The sequence below is a fragment of the Poecilia mexicana genome, unplaced genomic scaffold (assembly GCF_051168715.1).
Source record: "Poecilia mexicana isolate PSO_F unplaced genomic scaffold, ASM5116871v1 scaffold_10, whole genome shotgun sequence".
NCBI lineage: Eukaryota > Metazoa > Chordata > Actinopteri > Cyprinodontiformes > Poeciliidae > Poecilia > Poecilia mexicana.
The window spans coordinates 19,436,460-19,451,165 of NW_028263379.1; the positions used below are offsets into that span (position 1 = coordinate 19,436,460).

At 38.5% G+C, this 14,706-nt stretch overlaps 1 protein-coding gene across 1 annotated transcript in view; it reads left to right on the forward strand.

Annotated features, from left to right (window-relative positions):
* trpc7b (transient receptor potential cation channel, subfamily C, member 7b) overlaps positions 1-6,217 on the forward strand; it is a 59,595-nt gene extending 53,378 nt beyond the window's left edge. Inside the window, exon 12 of the mRNA XM_015001291.2 lies at positions 1,406-6,217. Coding sequence (XP_014856777.2) covers positions 1,406-1,545 — 140 coding nt within the window. The 3' untranslated portion in view covers positions 1,546-6,217. The remainder of the gene's footprint in view (positions 1-1,405) is intronic.
* The last annotated feature ends 8,489 nt before the right edge of the window (positions 6,218-14,706 follow it).

Sequence of the window (14,706 nt, forward strand, 5' to 3'; positions counted from 1 at the left end):
TGCAGTGTCGCAAATGCAAAAGAAAGCTTTTAAGCTATGTTGTGCGTTATCCGTAGCTCATGGGTACACTGTGATGACAAAACCAGGAGGTTATCTTCGCTGCAATATTTAGTAATTTCACAAATTTTCCTTATATTAAGACGCACATCTCCTCCACCACATTGGTTTTCCTTTGGGTTTGAACTGGTAGAGTTCTGGTCTCCAAACTACTGACTTCTAATTATAAAATGTTCTCCCTTCCTTCTCTTTATAGAAAAAAATCTTAATAGAAATCTTCATCACAGGAGTTCACATTCATTTGTCTTTACTGACACTGCTCTTTTGTTTCGTCTTCTTGAGTAACGATTGTATTAGGTGTAAAAAGACAAACTGAAAGTGAAACCAATAATTCTGTACTAGAGCATTTCAAGCATAAGAATGTAACTCTGTTACAAAAAAGTTTATTTAACACCTTCCTACGTCTAAACTTGAGATGGTCTTAATGTATCAGCAGATGTTTGCTGATGCAAGCAGAAACAAAGCATGAATTGGTCAGAAGTACGAATCTAATGGAAGAAGCACCATTGGTGTTTTAGTGAAAAGCATATGAACGATTCAAAGACCATAAAGAACATAATCTACCAATCTGACACAATAAAAATTGAAAAATTGGGATTGAGTCCACAAAGGAAACCATCACAAGGCACCAACTGCTCGCTAACATTTCTACAGTACTGGACGATGATTGCCACTCTAGGTTTCCTCGGTGAAACCCGGTGATGACCAAAGCATTCTGCTAAGGCTTTTTTTCTCCAACAGTTTTGGGAGAGTTGTCAAGACAGAGTTGCAAGAAATGTATTCAAAATCTTAGAGAAAAAAAAAACCTTCTCCAATCTCTTCACAATTTCAAAGACTTTAGGGTTCAATGAAACACCAAGCTGAACCTTATCTGTCCAAGAAACGCAGGACTGGCTTCAGGATTATTTATCAATTTCTCAACGTGCCTCGTGAGGACAGTCTGCGATCTGAGAGTGGTGCTACACCAACATTCAGGTGGATGTAGGATAAAACTAGGCACTGTCATATTGGCAAAAAAGGGGATGCTCCCGGAGGATTTTGAAAAATAAATGAATATTGTTTCCCCTGAAACTAAAGGTATTCAAATTGATCCAATTTTTTTTTTCAAAAAGATTGGTACTGCATTAAACAATAAAGTTATTTCAAGGCTTTTTATACATATTTCTTAATGGGGCCAATGAATGTGTCCACATCTGGAAATAAAATATTTCTTACAAAATCATCCAGACCCTCAAAGGGTCGTGTCCATTTAGACTTTACACGCTGACCCCAGTTCATGCCTGGATTTGTTCCCGTCCTGATTGCTGTTTGCTCACTTCGTTCTGTCTTTTCTGTGTCTGTGATGCAGGCGAGCTGAAGGAGATCAAGCAAGACATTTCCAGCCTCCGCTATGAGCTGCTGGAGGAGAAGTCCCAGGCCGCTGGGGAGCTGGCTCTGCTCATCCAGCAACTCGGCGACAAGTTTGGCAAAAACACCATGAGACACTGACAGGCCTTGCACAACAGGGGAAGGAGGGAGGAGGGGAAGGTTGGTGTAGAAAGCAGATTCGGGCCAGGTAGTTCACGACCTCGGTGGGAAGACGAGAGACAACGGAGAGGCAGGATGTTTATGTGAATGGACAGGATGAACGGAGAGTAGTTAGCAGCTTAAAATATCAAAACTGTGCCGAGTTAAAAAATGAGCTAGCTTTAGATTTAAAAAAAACCCAAGTGCTTTGGACGCAAAATGACCAGTTAGAGAAGAACAGTAGAAGACTATTGTAACTGCAACCGAGCGTGAGGTTAGGAAGGTAAACTCACTCGGAAGGACTTTGTGTTGACAGCTCAATTCTAATTAGAGGGAAAGATAGAGACGGAGTAAGGAGAAGACAAGAGTGAGGAGGATATGAAGAGACACCATGGGGATCAACAACGATGCAGCGCAGCAATGAGGGCCCCACACCCACTGCCAGAAGATATCAGTGCATCAGCTTATCACCAATTTGGAGGAGAGAGGGGAAACCCAGCGAAGGGAAGACACTGGAACGGCAAGAGGATGAGGAGAAACTGCTAGTGCTACTCACAGCAGAGATGCCTGCTATGTACCATATTTTTAATTGGTCAGCTGAAGTGCTGACGCTGGTTGAGATAATGCACACACCTTTATACACAAGGCTGTCTAATTAATGCAGTTCCAATCCACAATGCACAACCTCTGATACGAGTCGAAGGCAGGAAAATGTATTCATTGCACTGATGTTCAACTCTTTACGGAAACGGTTTGACGAGTAAGATGTTGTTTTTGTGTCTCTTAGAAATGAACAGAAGGTCCCAAACACAACCAGATAATTGAGTGATGCACTAAGTCAGCATGAAAAGATGATATGGTTATTTCAACTGAGCTGCAGACATTTCGAAAATATAAACAAAGACAATAAAAAGAAAATGTGTATCCCTTATACAGCCTGGAAAATAGGAATTGAACGTCAACATTTTTCACAGTAGATGTTTTTCTACTATTGGCCTGAAGTTCACATTGTAAATAGCAACCAAAGTAATCCACACATTAAAATTAAAACAAACCTGTCTTAAACCTCAAAGGTTCTTTGATTTTCTTCCATCCATTCGGATCTTCAACTGCTTACATAGATTATCAGATAAACCTTTTGTCGGTTTGTTGATTCCTGCAGTTTAGTGTTTTGTTGTTTTTTTTCTCTGAAACCAACTAAGAATTTCTTTAACTCTTTTTGTGTGTTTGGGATTGTCTTGCTAAAAAAAAGAAAATCCATTGTTGTTTTATATTCAGATTCTTATCCAAAATGTTGTGGTATGTTTCTATATTTGTTCTGGATTAATTTATGAGATGTAGGTAAATACCCTACTACTATATGCTGAAAAACGGCCCCACATTCCAAAGAGCCTGACTTCTCTGCTGATATGAGCAGTGTCAGTCCTCCTCCAATCAGGGTTTGTTCAATTATATTCAGTCAGATTTTGGGCTCTTATGGCCACTCTATATTCTTTCACTATTTCTTTGAGTTGGCCAAATGTTCTGCTGCAAACTGTAAATGTCGCCATGCTGTTCCTTCAGCATTGGCGTCTTGTGCAGTGAATGTGCACAGCGACGACGCATAGCAACTCTCTGCGAGTTGTCCTTGGGTCTTGATTTTTCTTTTCACTCATCTGCCAGACATTTTTAAAAGAGCCACCAGTTATGGATGATTTATGGCGAAATTATTCTCCTCCTGTTTTTGTTTATTCGAAAGTTTTAACAATACATCTACAACCAGTTACATAAGCATGTTTTGCAACACCAAGGTTGGAGAGGTCTTTGCTTCATGTGATGCCTTGGTGACGAGACATCTCTTCAGAGCTTCAGAATAGCTAATATCAATTAGCACTGACAGGAGAAGTGGTTACTTTCTAAATACAAACACTTTCTTTGCTTGTTGATTCAGTTTTGTTTCCTTTCTACATTGTTTTGGTTTCTTACCAACATCTGATATTACTTAATGTAAGTAAGCCGCTTGAAAATGTAGTTACTGAGAAAAATGTTGGCGTGTTCAATACTTACTTTTCTCTTCTGCGTTTCCTGAAATTTACATGACCCACTTTCAGAAAATTATCCGAAATGTCAAAACACGTCGACAGAGTCGTGTTTACAGCTGTAAAAATCCAGGAGTCAATTTTTTTTTTTTTTTTTTTTTTTAAGGTGAAGCAGTGCATTTGGGAGATGAGAAAACCTTGGAATGTGGGAATTTATTTTCACATGCATTGATTTGGCTATAAAGGTGAGATTCTTTTACAGAAGCTGCATGGAGTCATTTTCTGGTCTATTTTTTTCCTGTCCCCTGAGACTCTGCTGCACAGTGTTGAGACATGAGCAGTAACAGTCTGTAGGCAACAACTGAATTTTAGCTTCTTTTTTTTTGTATTATTCCAAGTAGTTGTTTAGTTTTGCAGAGTAATAACTTAGACTTCACCATATAAAAAAAATACTGGCATGCGGTGCCTAAGCAGCTTGAAGAAATTATCATATTTTTCAGATTTATTGTCCATTCACAATTTAAAAAAAAAGATATAAAAATCATTGACTTAACTAACAGGATACATTTTTGTGTTGATAAACCTTTAGGAAGAGACAACAATTTGACTAGCATCAACTAAAATCTGCACTGTTGTAGCACGAGACGTTCATGCAAAGAACAACAATATTTGTCATATTTGCATCTGATGCGCTCAGATTGTCATTAAATTAAAAAAAAAAAACCCTAACAGACTCGCACCACTTTTCCAATAATCTGAGGGTGACTGAACACGGGAACGTCACGTTTGAATGAGCACCCTGCTGCTTCGGGTAAATCAAAATGAGACATTAATCTCCCTGGGTCAGGTGTAATAATATTTATCTAACACTTTCAACAAGGCACAAGTTTCAACCTTTTTCCAATGATACTTCTTTACCATTATAGCAGCATTTCCTACAGTTTATGACAATGGGAAACATCTTTCTTGATTTCACGCACTTTCTTTAAATTGCTCATGAGAAGCAAATCAGACTTTTTTTTTTCAATACACTGAGCATATAAAGGTAAATGATTTCAGCTGCTTACATCTACATGAGTGCTCATCCCAATAATTGTGCAATTGTAATTTTTTTTTTTTTTATGGCCACATATTTATGTTTAATCATGTAAGAAAGCAACTTAGATTATTCCTGATGAACACCAAATATTACCCTTTGGAATTACCTGAGTACAATCACCCGTTTTACTCATGAAATAAAATATCAAGAATATGTTTTCTAGCTTAGGAAAATGTTTATACTAACTTTAGTTTGGCCGACATGTTTTCTTTCTTCCTCCCTCATATCCCACCGAAGTTGGAGTTTCTTTCTGATTTTAGAGACATACAATTTCACATAAACGGCAGCAAAGTCTTTCTGCAGGTCCCATGCTGACATTTCAGGAGTTTTGAAGATTTACCGTCTGCTTCCAGGATGAACTTGCTTAGATAACCAGACCTTAGCATGTTGGAAATTACTTTGAATCTCCTCCACTTATACCCTTTATTCTTCAACAGTCTGTAGAAGACAAAAAACTTGGTTCAAAATGGCCGGACCTTAAAATGTTTTAAACATTTCCACCTGATTTGTTACAGATATCAAATATCTGTTTGTCCAAATATGCTCAGAAAACACACAGTCTGATAGGTATCCTGTCTTTTTTTTTATAACTTTATCTTTACTATATCATTTACTATAAACTGGGTGCAAAGTGAAAAATCCATTATTATTTCATGTGTCAGCTGCTTAAAGAATCTGACTGCATTATGGAAAGAATCTCTACAGAAATAAACTTTTTTTCTGTTTATGTTTCACTTCTCAGTCCAGTCTCAGTCGTCTCCTCTCTTTCAGTGTGCCTGCGTTATTTGTGCCGTGACGCAGGTTGTGTGCTGTTTACAAAAAACAGAAGTCTCCCTGATTTTCATCTTCATCTTCTGCCTGATTTGCATTTTCAGCCACGCCACAACCCAACAAAAGCAATCTAACAGAGCAGTGCAAACTGAGCTTCAGCACTTTCTTGACATAAATTTTGAACCTGTGCACCATTATTCCAATCTTTTCAGCGCAGCTCAGTTGTAGCTCACTTTTTTTTTTTTTTTTTTTTTTGTGCACTCTGCTGCAACTTTTTAAAAGTTCGAATGAAACGCTTCCCATGCTGTTTCATGCCATTTTAGTTACAGCCTGAGCAGTAAAGCATCTTAAGTTCCAACAACTGACGTCTGCAATGAGTTACAATTAATAATTTGGAAAATTTTAAGATTTTCTATCCTGATTAACTCTGTAACATCTTCCTACCATGAATTTGTTTCACCTACACAAATGTCCTTTATTTTAGACAAGAAAGTAAAACTCAAAAGTCTCTTCATGTAGTAATGTTACGTGTGGGAGCTGCTGATTGCTCTTATTGTTTGTCTGTTTTTTTTTTTTGTTTTGTTTTTTCTGGATTTATAAAATCAGACAAACTATAAGATTTGGCCAAGAGAAAGTTTTATCTTTCCTATACAACTATTGTATCTGAAATACTGTATTTTTGACTTGTATGCGAGACATACTGACCAAAATCTTGTACTGTATATTGTCATATTTTTGACCCTTGAAATAAATATGCTCTAAACTGGTTGGTTTGGGATTAATGCACTCTGTGTGTCTGTGCCGGTGCAGTCTAATTGTGCTTGTCCCCGTCAGTGGATGATGGGTGCTGGAGTGAAACCAGACAAGTGGCTGCAGAGTTGCTCCACACTTCCACAAAAGCACACAAACACACTCAGAAGGAACAAAGCCCACAGATGCTCTCGAAATAGGAAATGTTAGCAGCATGTGGATCCCACCTTGAACAAACTGTGCATACTCACGCATACTGAGATGTAGAATTTATTACACGTAGTATTTTTCTTCTGTTCCACTCAATGATTTAGTTGAGTTTTATTCATGTTGCGCTTGCAAAACTGAGCTAACGGAGCATTACGAAACCGTTTCTGATTCTTAGTCTAATACTGTCATATTCAGGCTAATATAAAATTGTAATTTTATTCAGATACTAGTCATGTTCAGTAGAATCCATTGTTAAGAAAATTATAATTTAAACCAGCAGAGTTTTACCTTAACTTTTAGTCAATTCCGTTTCCGTTTATTAAAAAATATATATGTATTTTTACACATTTAATAAAACTGCCACTATATTGTCACAGAACATTATGAGACAGACACTGTGAAAAAAATCAGACTCCTCTCTCTCCTTGGTGGTCCTACTGCTAAATGCACAACTCCTGGTCAGAAATGATCAATCAGAGCCAGCAGGAGGGTCTTAGCACTGTCATTTACCTTTGTGCAAATAATTCACATCATTGAGACCCCGCCTCCTGGCTCTGATTGGTTGTTTCTGATTAATTACCTATCTCATGTTAGGCTGCCCCATGTTGTGGCAGTTTTATGAAATGCATGAAAGCAGCTTTCAGACAGAGAAGAAACATAAACACTGAGGGCAATAGTAGACAAGAAGTAAAGGTATAGAGCTTGGTATTGTTCACCATTCTATGACTATGACAGCATAACCAACATCGATAACTGGAGTCAGTTCTAACTATAAGCATTATCAAAAGTGGACATTTTCAACAATAAACCTGTAGTTTATGAGTAAGAGGCACTTTAAGAAAAGATGGAGCGTGGTCATTAAGAGCTTTATACGCGAAAGAACAAATGGCTGCTGTCTTGAATGAAGAGAAGCTGAAACTGTAGAAACATGATCTTTTCATTTTGCGCTTATCAGAACGCGCTGCTGTGTTGGGGTTAAACTGAAGGCTTTTTACTGAATTGCTCTGTAGGGAGTTCTTCATTTACATGCTAGGAGGTTCCATTTAATATGCAAATCATCCCCTTCAGCAGCGTTTTCAGATCAGTGGCACACGTCACATGAAATGACTCGCAGACGTGTGAGGAGTAAGAGAAGAAAAAAAAAGTAATGGCTTAGTAAGGTTTTGGGCTCCAAACTTGCAACCAGAACAGCTTATATATGTACCTAGGAAAAAATGTAATCAATCTCTGCAATACAAGAAGAACAAAACTGATCTTTTTGTGTCTTTGGTGTTCCACTTATGCCATCTTTAAACTGATGAGGGAGACAACGTTAAACCTCGCTAACAAAAAACTGACTACAACGTAAGAAAATTGTAAGATTTTCTTACTTATTGATCGAAAACAGTATGCAAATATTGTAATTTCATAACTGATGGCCAATGGGTTCACATGGCATTTTTGGCCATATTAATATTGTTAATCTCCTCAAAGGGCTGTGTGTTGCAGAATATATTGATAAAACTTTTTATATTATCAAACTGTTCAAATTTGGATAAATATCTCTCTTCATATGAGTTCTTCTAAGAATGAAATAATAATTCACTTCGATGTAATCTGGCATCATACAGATAAGAAAAATGTAAGAAGCTAAGGTGGTTCAGATTTGGCTCCAGAGCCTTGAGTTTGAAACACGTTCTTTAACATCATTAGACTTTTGCTCTGTAGTCCAAGAAAACTCTTCTTCAAATGCGCAACACTGACAGCAACCCCAGTGAGCACCGTGAGATCCAAACACAGATGTTGCTTTGCTCTGTTCCTGTTTAAACACTGAGCGCTCCACGCGCCCGAAGCCGCAGCAACTCAACGGAAAGACATTGCAGTTCGTTAGCATCCTGAAATAGCATTTTAAATCCCCATTTGTTAGATATTCTGACATGTCAAATGGCACATTGCACTTTTTTTTTTCTTTTTTTTTTACTTTAACAAGGACAGAAACGGAAAATAATTAGCAATGTAACAGATAAAGTCATACTTATAACATCATTTAACCAGCTTTCATTGACTCATTTGGGATTATGAAGAGGACTGGTGTCCTTGTCAAAGTTTTCCTCTAGAGTCCCTTCTTATATACAATAAAAAAAATGATTTAGCTGACACACAATCGTACTTAACATAACTCTATGGGTTTTAAAACTGTACTAATTCTCCTTACTCCTACCTCACGTATTTGATGTAAAGTAACTTTTACAAGGTTTAAAAGTCAAAGAGCTTAATGTGGAATTTGAAGCCTTACTTGTGAGTGCGTTGGTTGCACCTGTGTTGACCCCACCAAACACACTTGGCGTGAAACAGGCACATCCTGGAACGGTCCTCCATAAAGCCGCACTGTAAACAATGTGGTCTTACATACGTCCAGATGTTTATGAGAAGTCAAACTCATCCATACCTTTCACTCACCGCGTTCTCTGCATTGTTTCAAGCTGTCTCTGAACGGCTGCGTTTTATTATCCGGGTCTGCTTATAGCCAAACTGAAGCTGTCATTAAAAAGAGAGAGAAAAAAAAGAAACTTCCCTTAAATAGACATCTTGTAAAATCCTGTCAGGTCTGCTATGTCTTCCTTTTTCTTTGCATATCTTGACACCTTTATTTTTTATTTTTTTGCAGAAAACCTTCAGCAAAAATAAAATCATTCAAATGTCAGATAGTTAATGCTGGCAACAAGTTATTTAACCCCAATAGATGCAACCAGTCGCCCCTCATTTCTTATGTCAAACGACACATTCAGGTGTTGTGCAAAAGTTATTTGTCTGTTTAGGAACCACGAAATCATCGGCATGCTGCAAGCCGAGAACATATCTAAAAAGACTGCAGAAGTGACTTAAATTAAGAAGGTCATGTGGTCTGATGCGTCCAGATTTACCCTCTTCCAGAGTGATGGGTGCAGAACGGAGGCAGAAGAAGCGATGCATCCATCGACTGTAGCCGTCTGTGGGGCAGCACTGTGATTGGTCAGGTCCAGCTTCAGCAACTTTATGAGATCAGCTGAGTGCTAGAATACTGAATGACCAGGTTAATCCATCAATTAGTTTTTTTTCTTTTTCTCTTCTGATGGCATGCGCATATTCCAAGATCAGGCTCAAATCGGGAAAGAGTGGTTCAGGGAGCATGAGACATCATTTTCACACGTGGATTAGTGTGCATTTTGTTTATGTAATGTTTAGACTACTGAGTAAAATAACATAAAAGCAAGAAAAAAAAAACGTGATGGTTTAAAAAATACTGCACAGCCTGCAGGCACAAACTACCGAGCCCCTTTGCTGTAATAAATTTAGTCTGAGGAACACGGGGTCCTGGAGGTTCACGGGAGATGTTATTGTCTCACTTCCTTCACTGCTCTCCCTTTACATTTCTGATGTGAGTTTGAGCTTTAAGGGCATTACTCAACAATTCACTCAGTGACTGTGGATCGGCGAGCATAGATTTCTGATTTAATAAAATAAAATTATGTTATTAATTGTATTGATGCTTGATGTGTGTGAAATACAACCTGACAATAGGATTGCAAAGAAAAACAAAGCAAAACAAAACAGCAAGACCTCAGAGATTAGTTTGTGTCTTGATTGTTACTTTGAGCCGCGTGGTATAAAGTGACACTGCTTTTCTGGTGTAATTTGTCCCTGTGGCCCGAGGTGAGGAAGAATTTTCCTCTTCTCTCCTCTTAGTGTCTCCATCTGTCTTCCTCTGTCTTCCTCTCGCACTCTCCTGAGAGCGTGGAGCTCTGTGACCTCCTGCCACTGAGAGACAGGGAATCCATGGATTTGGAGAAGAGTCTCCTACGCTCTCTCGGGGAGATAAACTTCTGCTGCATTCACAGGTCTGAAATACGGCAATTTTCTTCACAAAAGCTTCTACGATGGCCTCAGAGGCAACCTGCAAGCGTTGCACAATCACTGGAGCTTTAACGCACATGAGCCCATGCAGATCTGCACACCGCACAACTTTTAGCATAGAAACAACAGTCGTGCAGAAGTGTGAATTTCTCTTGAACTTTTTGACATTTGTAAATGTTAGTGTACGTTAATTGGACTATATTTCATTGACCAATCTTAAACGTCAAATAACACTGGAGTGTATCGTTTTGACCTTTTATAAGTATTTCAAAAAGTGTGGCTTGTAGTTTAATAATTGATCATTGAAAAGTGGTAACGAAGAAACAAGAAAGCCATGAAAAGTCAGATTTACGGTTTGCCACAACATGTGTCAGAGGTTGTTCAGACCAGCCTGACAGACACTGGAAGTTTGCAAAAAATAATTCTTAATTTAACAAAAATGTCAACAACAAAAAAAAATCTTTCAAAATGATAAGTTGGAACCAAACTGACCTGACAAACAAGACATGGAGGGAAACTTAAATAGCGGCTGATCAGACTGCTGCTGATACACAAGACTAAATGACCAACAAACTAACATTCAGATACTGGCCAGAATATTAATAAGTATCCTATAAATAGATAAAATACTTTTGAGTCACAGTTGCCCAAAATATGAGAAAAACTAAACAACTAATTTCCCTCCTCCTTGCAATCAAATAGTACGATCCACTTATGAGGTTGTGCCATTTAAGGAGAACTGAAGCAGATGGGACTCTCTTTTTTGCGGCTCTCCAGCAGCAGCTCCAAGGTAACATTCAGCGTCTTGTCTGATGTGTGACAGCAGGAACAGATGTCACACCTTGTTGGGGTCACAGCGGGTGTTCTGGTCAGATGAGACCAAAGCATTTGGCAGGAAACTAAAGCTGCACAGGCCACTGAAGACACCATGCCCGCAATCAAACAGAGTGGTTGCTGCTTCATACTGTGGGATGCTTTTTTTTTTTTTTCCAAAAAGGACAGGAAAACTAGTCAGGGATTATTAGAAGATACATGAGTGGCTTCAAAAGACTCGAGTTTGAGCTGCAGGTCCACAGCCCTAATCAACAGATTGATTTAAGTCACTCTCCAGAATGGCCCAGTCAAAGTCTAGACCTAAATTCAGTTTAGAGTCTTTTTCGAAGACTTGAGACGTTGTGTACAGGCGCTCTGCACTGAGTCTGACTAAGTAGTAAAGACACATCGCAGTCCTCCAGCTGTCACTGCAAAATGTGACTTAACTAAGCACCGAGGAACAAATATCCCACTTTTCAGCTTCTTATTTGTAAATATTTTGGAATCCCTCTATGTTTTTCCTCTTGCATTACTTTGAGCTGGTCTGTCACATTAAGTTCCAAAAAGATATACTGAGGTTTATGGTTGTATTTTTATTTTTTTTTATTATTTTTTTTTAAGCTAAACGGTGTGTATGTTTTTTGCAATCAACATACCTTCTGGTCGACAAACAGAAAGATGGCAAAAAAAATACTCCAAGGGATTTGCCAGGAAGCGGGTTTAAATTCAAATGCATCTCTGGCTCCTAAAGTGACTGCATGCTGCTGCACGTCGTTTTCACACACACACATATACAGCTTATATCCAGGAGATTAATCACACCCGTAAGCTGTTTCAGCCTGTCATCTCAGTACGTCGTTAAGAAGAACGCCTTCTGGAGGTGACTTTATCATCAAATTCCTGCTAAACAAACTAAAGAACAGCCACGGAGCTGAAAGCTGTCACGAGCCTCCAGTCGCACTTTAGTTCCTCAACAGAAAAGACGGGGAACATTTCTAACTCGCTCCATCGCGGTAAAAAAAAAAAAAAAATGAATCCCGAGTTCATGACTGTGTGACTTCTGCTATGAATTCCGACCAATGGCGAAACGCCAATATCTCATTTCTGGAGCAGTCAGGAGAGGTGATGGAGTGGCAGAGGACAGGGCCACGGGGAGGGGCGGGGGGGGGGGCATCAAGATGAAAAGATTTGCTGAGTATTTAACTTCTCCTCAGAGCCGCCCTGCGCCCAGTTCAGGATGGATGACGAGCCTGATAGGACAGCAGCTCCTACTGGCTCTCCAGGTGGCTCCGCAGCGCCGCGAGGGGCGTGAACCGCTGCACTGAGGGATGAGAGCGGAGGCAGCCTCGACTCGAGATAAATGCGTCAGGAGAGCATCTATGTAATTGGTTGCTCTCTCTCTCTCTCTCTCTCTCTCTCTCTTTTTTTTTTTTTTTTACCCCCTCAGAGGAATATTCATCCTCCATATCGTCGCCAAATATTTTATTGTAGTTTGAGAGTTATGTCCGCTCAGGCCCTCCGAGGTTCAAAACAGAGCTGTGATTTATGCGTGCAGTTGTGGTCTGAGAGTCTTTTGGACGTGTGTCTAATTAATCATCACAGGGACACGACCTTCTGACCCCTGGCCCTGCAGCGTAACAGAGGCTCCTCAGGCAAGAAACCGCACTTCCCAGTGTCCTCCGCTTGTTGTCTGGGTTTAAGCGAGAATAAAAAGGTGCTCTGTGTGTAAAGCATAAATGTGTAATAAAAAGCCTTATTATGCTCAAACGGATAAATAAGGAAGAAAAAAACATTTTTAAAGCAGTTTGTAGAAACTGGATGAGAGCACAAAGACGCTAACAGAGAAGCTATATCATTCTCTATGCTTCAGTCTTTGACCTGTTGATTAACCATTCATGAAGAACAATTGAACATATTTCTGTATGACTATCAATCTGAATTCAGCCAACAAAGTCTACCTTGGTTCCTTTATTCTATTGTTTCACTGAGAGAGCACTTCCACAGGTGATATTTGTTTAAGATGGATTTATCTTTTGAATAATTAGTTCTCTCTTCACCGTCTTACTCGTTGTGTGAAGTGACAAAATGAAGTGGGCTCCTTGTTCAGCTTTGTTTGTCAAAGCTCCGGCTGTTCTAACCTTTTTCATTCTTGATCTGACTCCAGATATCTGCTGGTTTAGGTGGTAAGCTATTTTCCTTTCAGTCATTTCCTGACTTTTGAAGATCACACATCTATATCACGTTTTTAACAAACAAAATGATCTTCTTAACATCTTGAAAGGTGACTAAAAGAAACGAGCTGCTGCGTTTTATATTTCTAACCCAGAAAAACAGGAAGTAATGAATTACTGATGAAATGTTTGTACATAATCTGATGAGCTAAACAGAAGTTTGACTGAAAGTGCTTGTTGCATTTTTTTCATATATAGAGGTGACATTTCTTTCTTTACTGCTGTAAAATGCTTTAAGTTATGGATTGATTTTTTTTCTCTACATTTTTCAGAATGTGCTGCTGATGAATTTATTTTAAGGTTATTTACAAAGCATGTGCTTAGCAGTAATCCTTCATTTTTTCTTTCCCTCAGTTGCACAGCATTTAGGATTTTGCTGTATTTTAATCCTTAGTCATTATTCAGATTTGTTGTCTTGATTTTGTTTTGGCTGAGATACGTTCCTGGAGGGAGCATCACCTGAGATAATGCTGCCATCCTGCAATTGTTCCTCAATTGCTATTATCTTTGTGCTCGTACTGAGTGGCCATGCTTCTGCTGGTGGTTTCTTCCTGTTAAAGATGAGTATTTCCTTTCTACTGTCGCTACATGCATGTTCAGTATGAGGGAGGGACTGCTGCAAAGTCAACAACACAATGCAAGTGATACTAGTAGGAATGAATCCTCCAAGTCAATGACTTGAAACAATCTACTGGGTTTCTGTAAATAGAAACTTTTTAAACTAATGTGAATAAAATGAACTGAACTTGACTTTGTTTGATAACAAGGATCAGTTAAGCCCGATTCAATTGATTTTCTTTCTTTTTTTTCTTTTTTTTTTGTAAAGTGCCTCAAGATGATTTGTTGTGATTTGGTGCTATATAGATAAACTGAGTCGAATTGAAGTGTGTGGATTCTAAATTGTCCAAATTGTAGATTAAACCTATCAGTTGACAAATTTATGTTTGTGTACTTTTCATACTTTGTTTCATAAAAAAAAGTATAAAAACAAAGTGGGGAGAGAGCTGTTCTGTATCTGGAAATCCACTTTAAATGACAATGTGAAAATGTAACCTTTTAAAATGAGGAGAGCTACTTTTATCAGTTGCAAACAGATGGGAAATTGAACCTCTTTTTTTTAATAAAAGCTCAGAGTTCAGGAAACCATCTCATTTTGTTTGAAGTTTTATTGTGAGAAATTTGCACATTTCTTTTGAGGCTATCATATGGCCTTTAAGATTTTTACATTAGCAAAACAAAAATATTTTGAAGACCAACTAAAACCCAGAGGCCTGTCCATTTGCAGATTACCTCAAATGATAGATTCAGTCAAACCAAATGTCACAAGATAAAGAGCTCTGTTGTAAAATATTCACCCTTAAGGTTGGTTTTATTTATT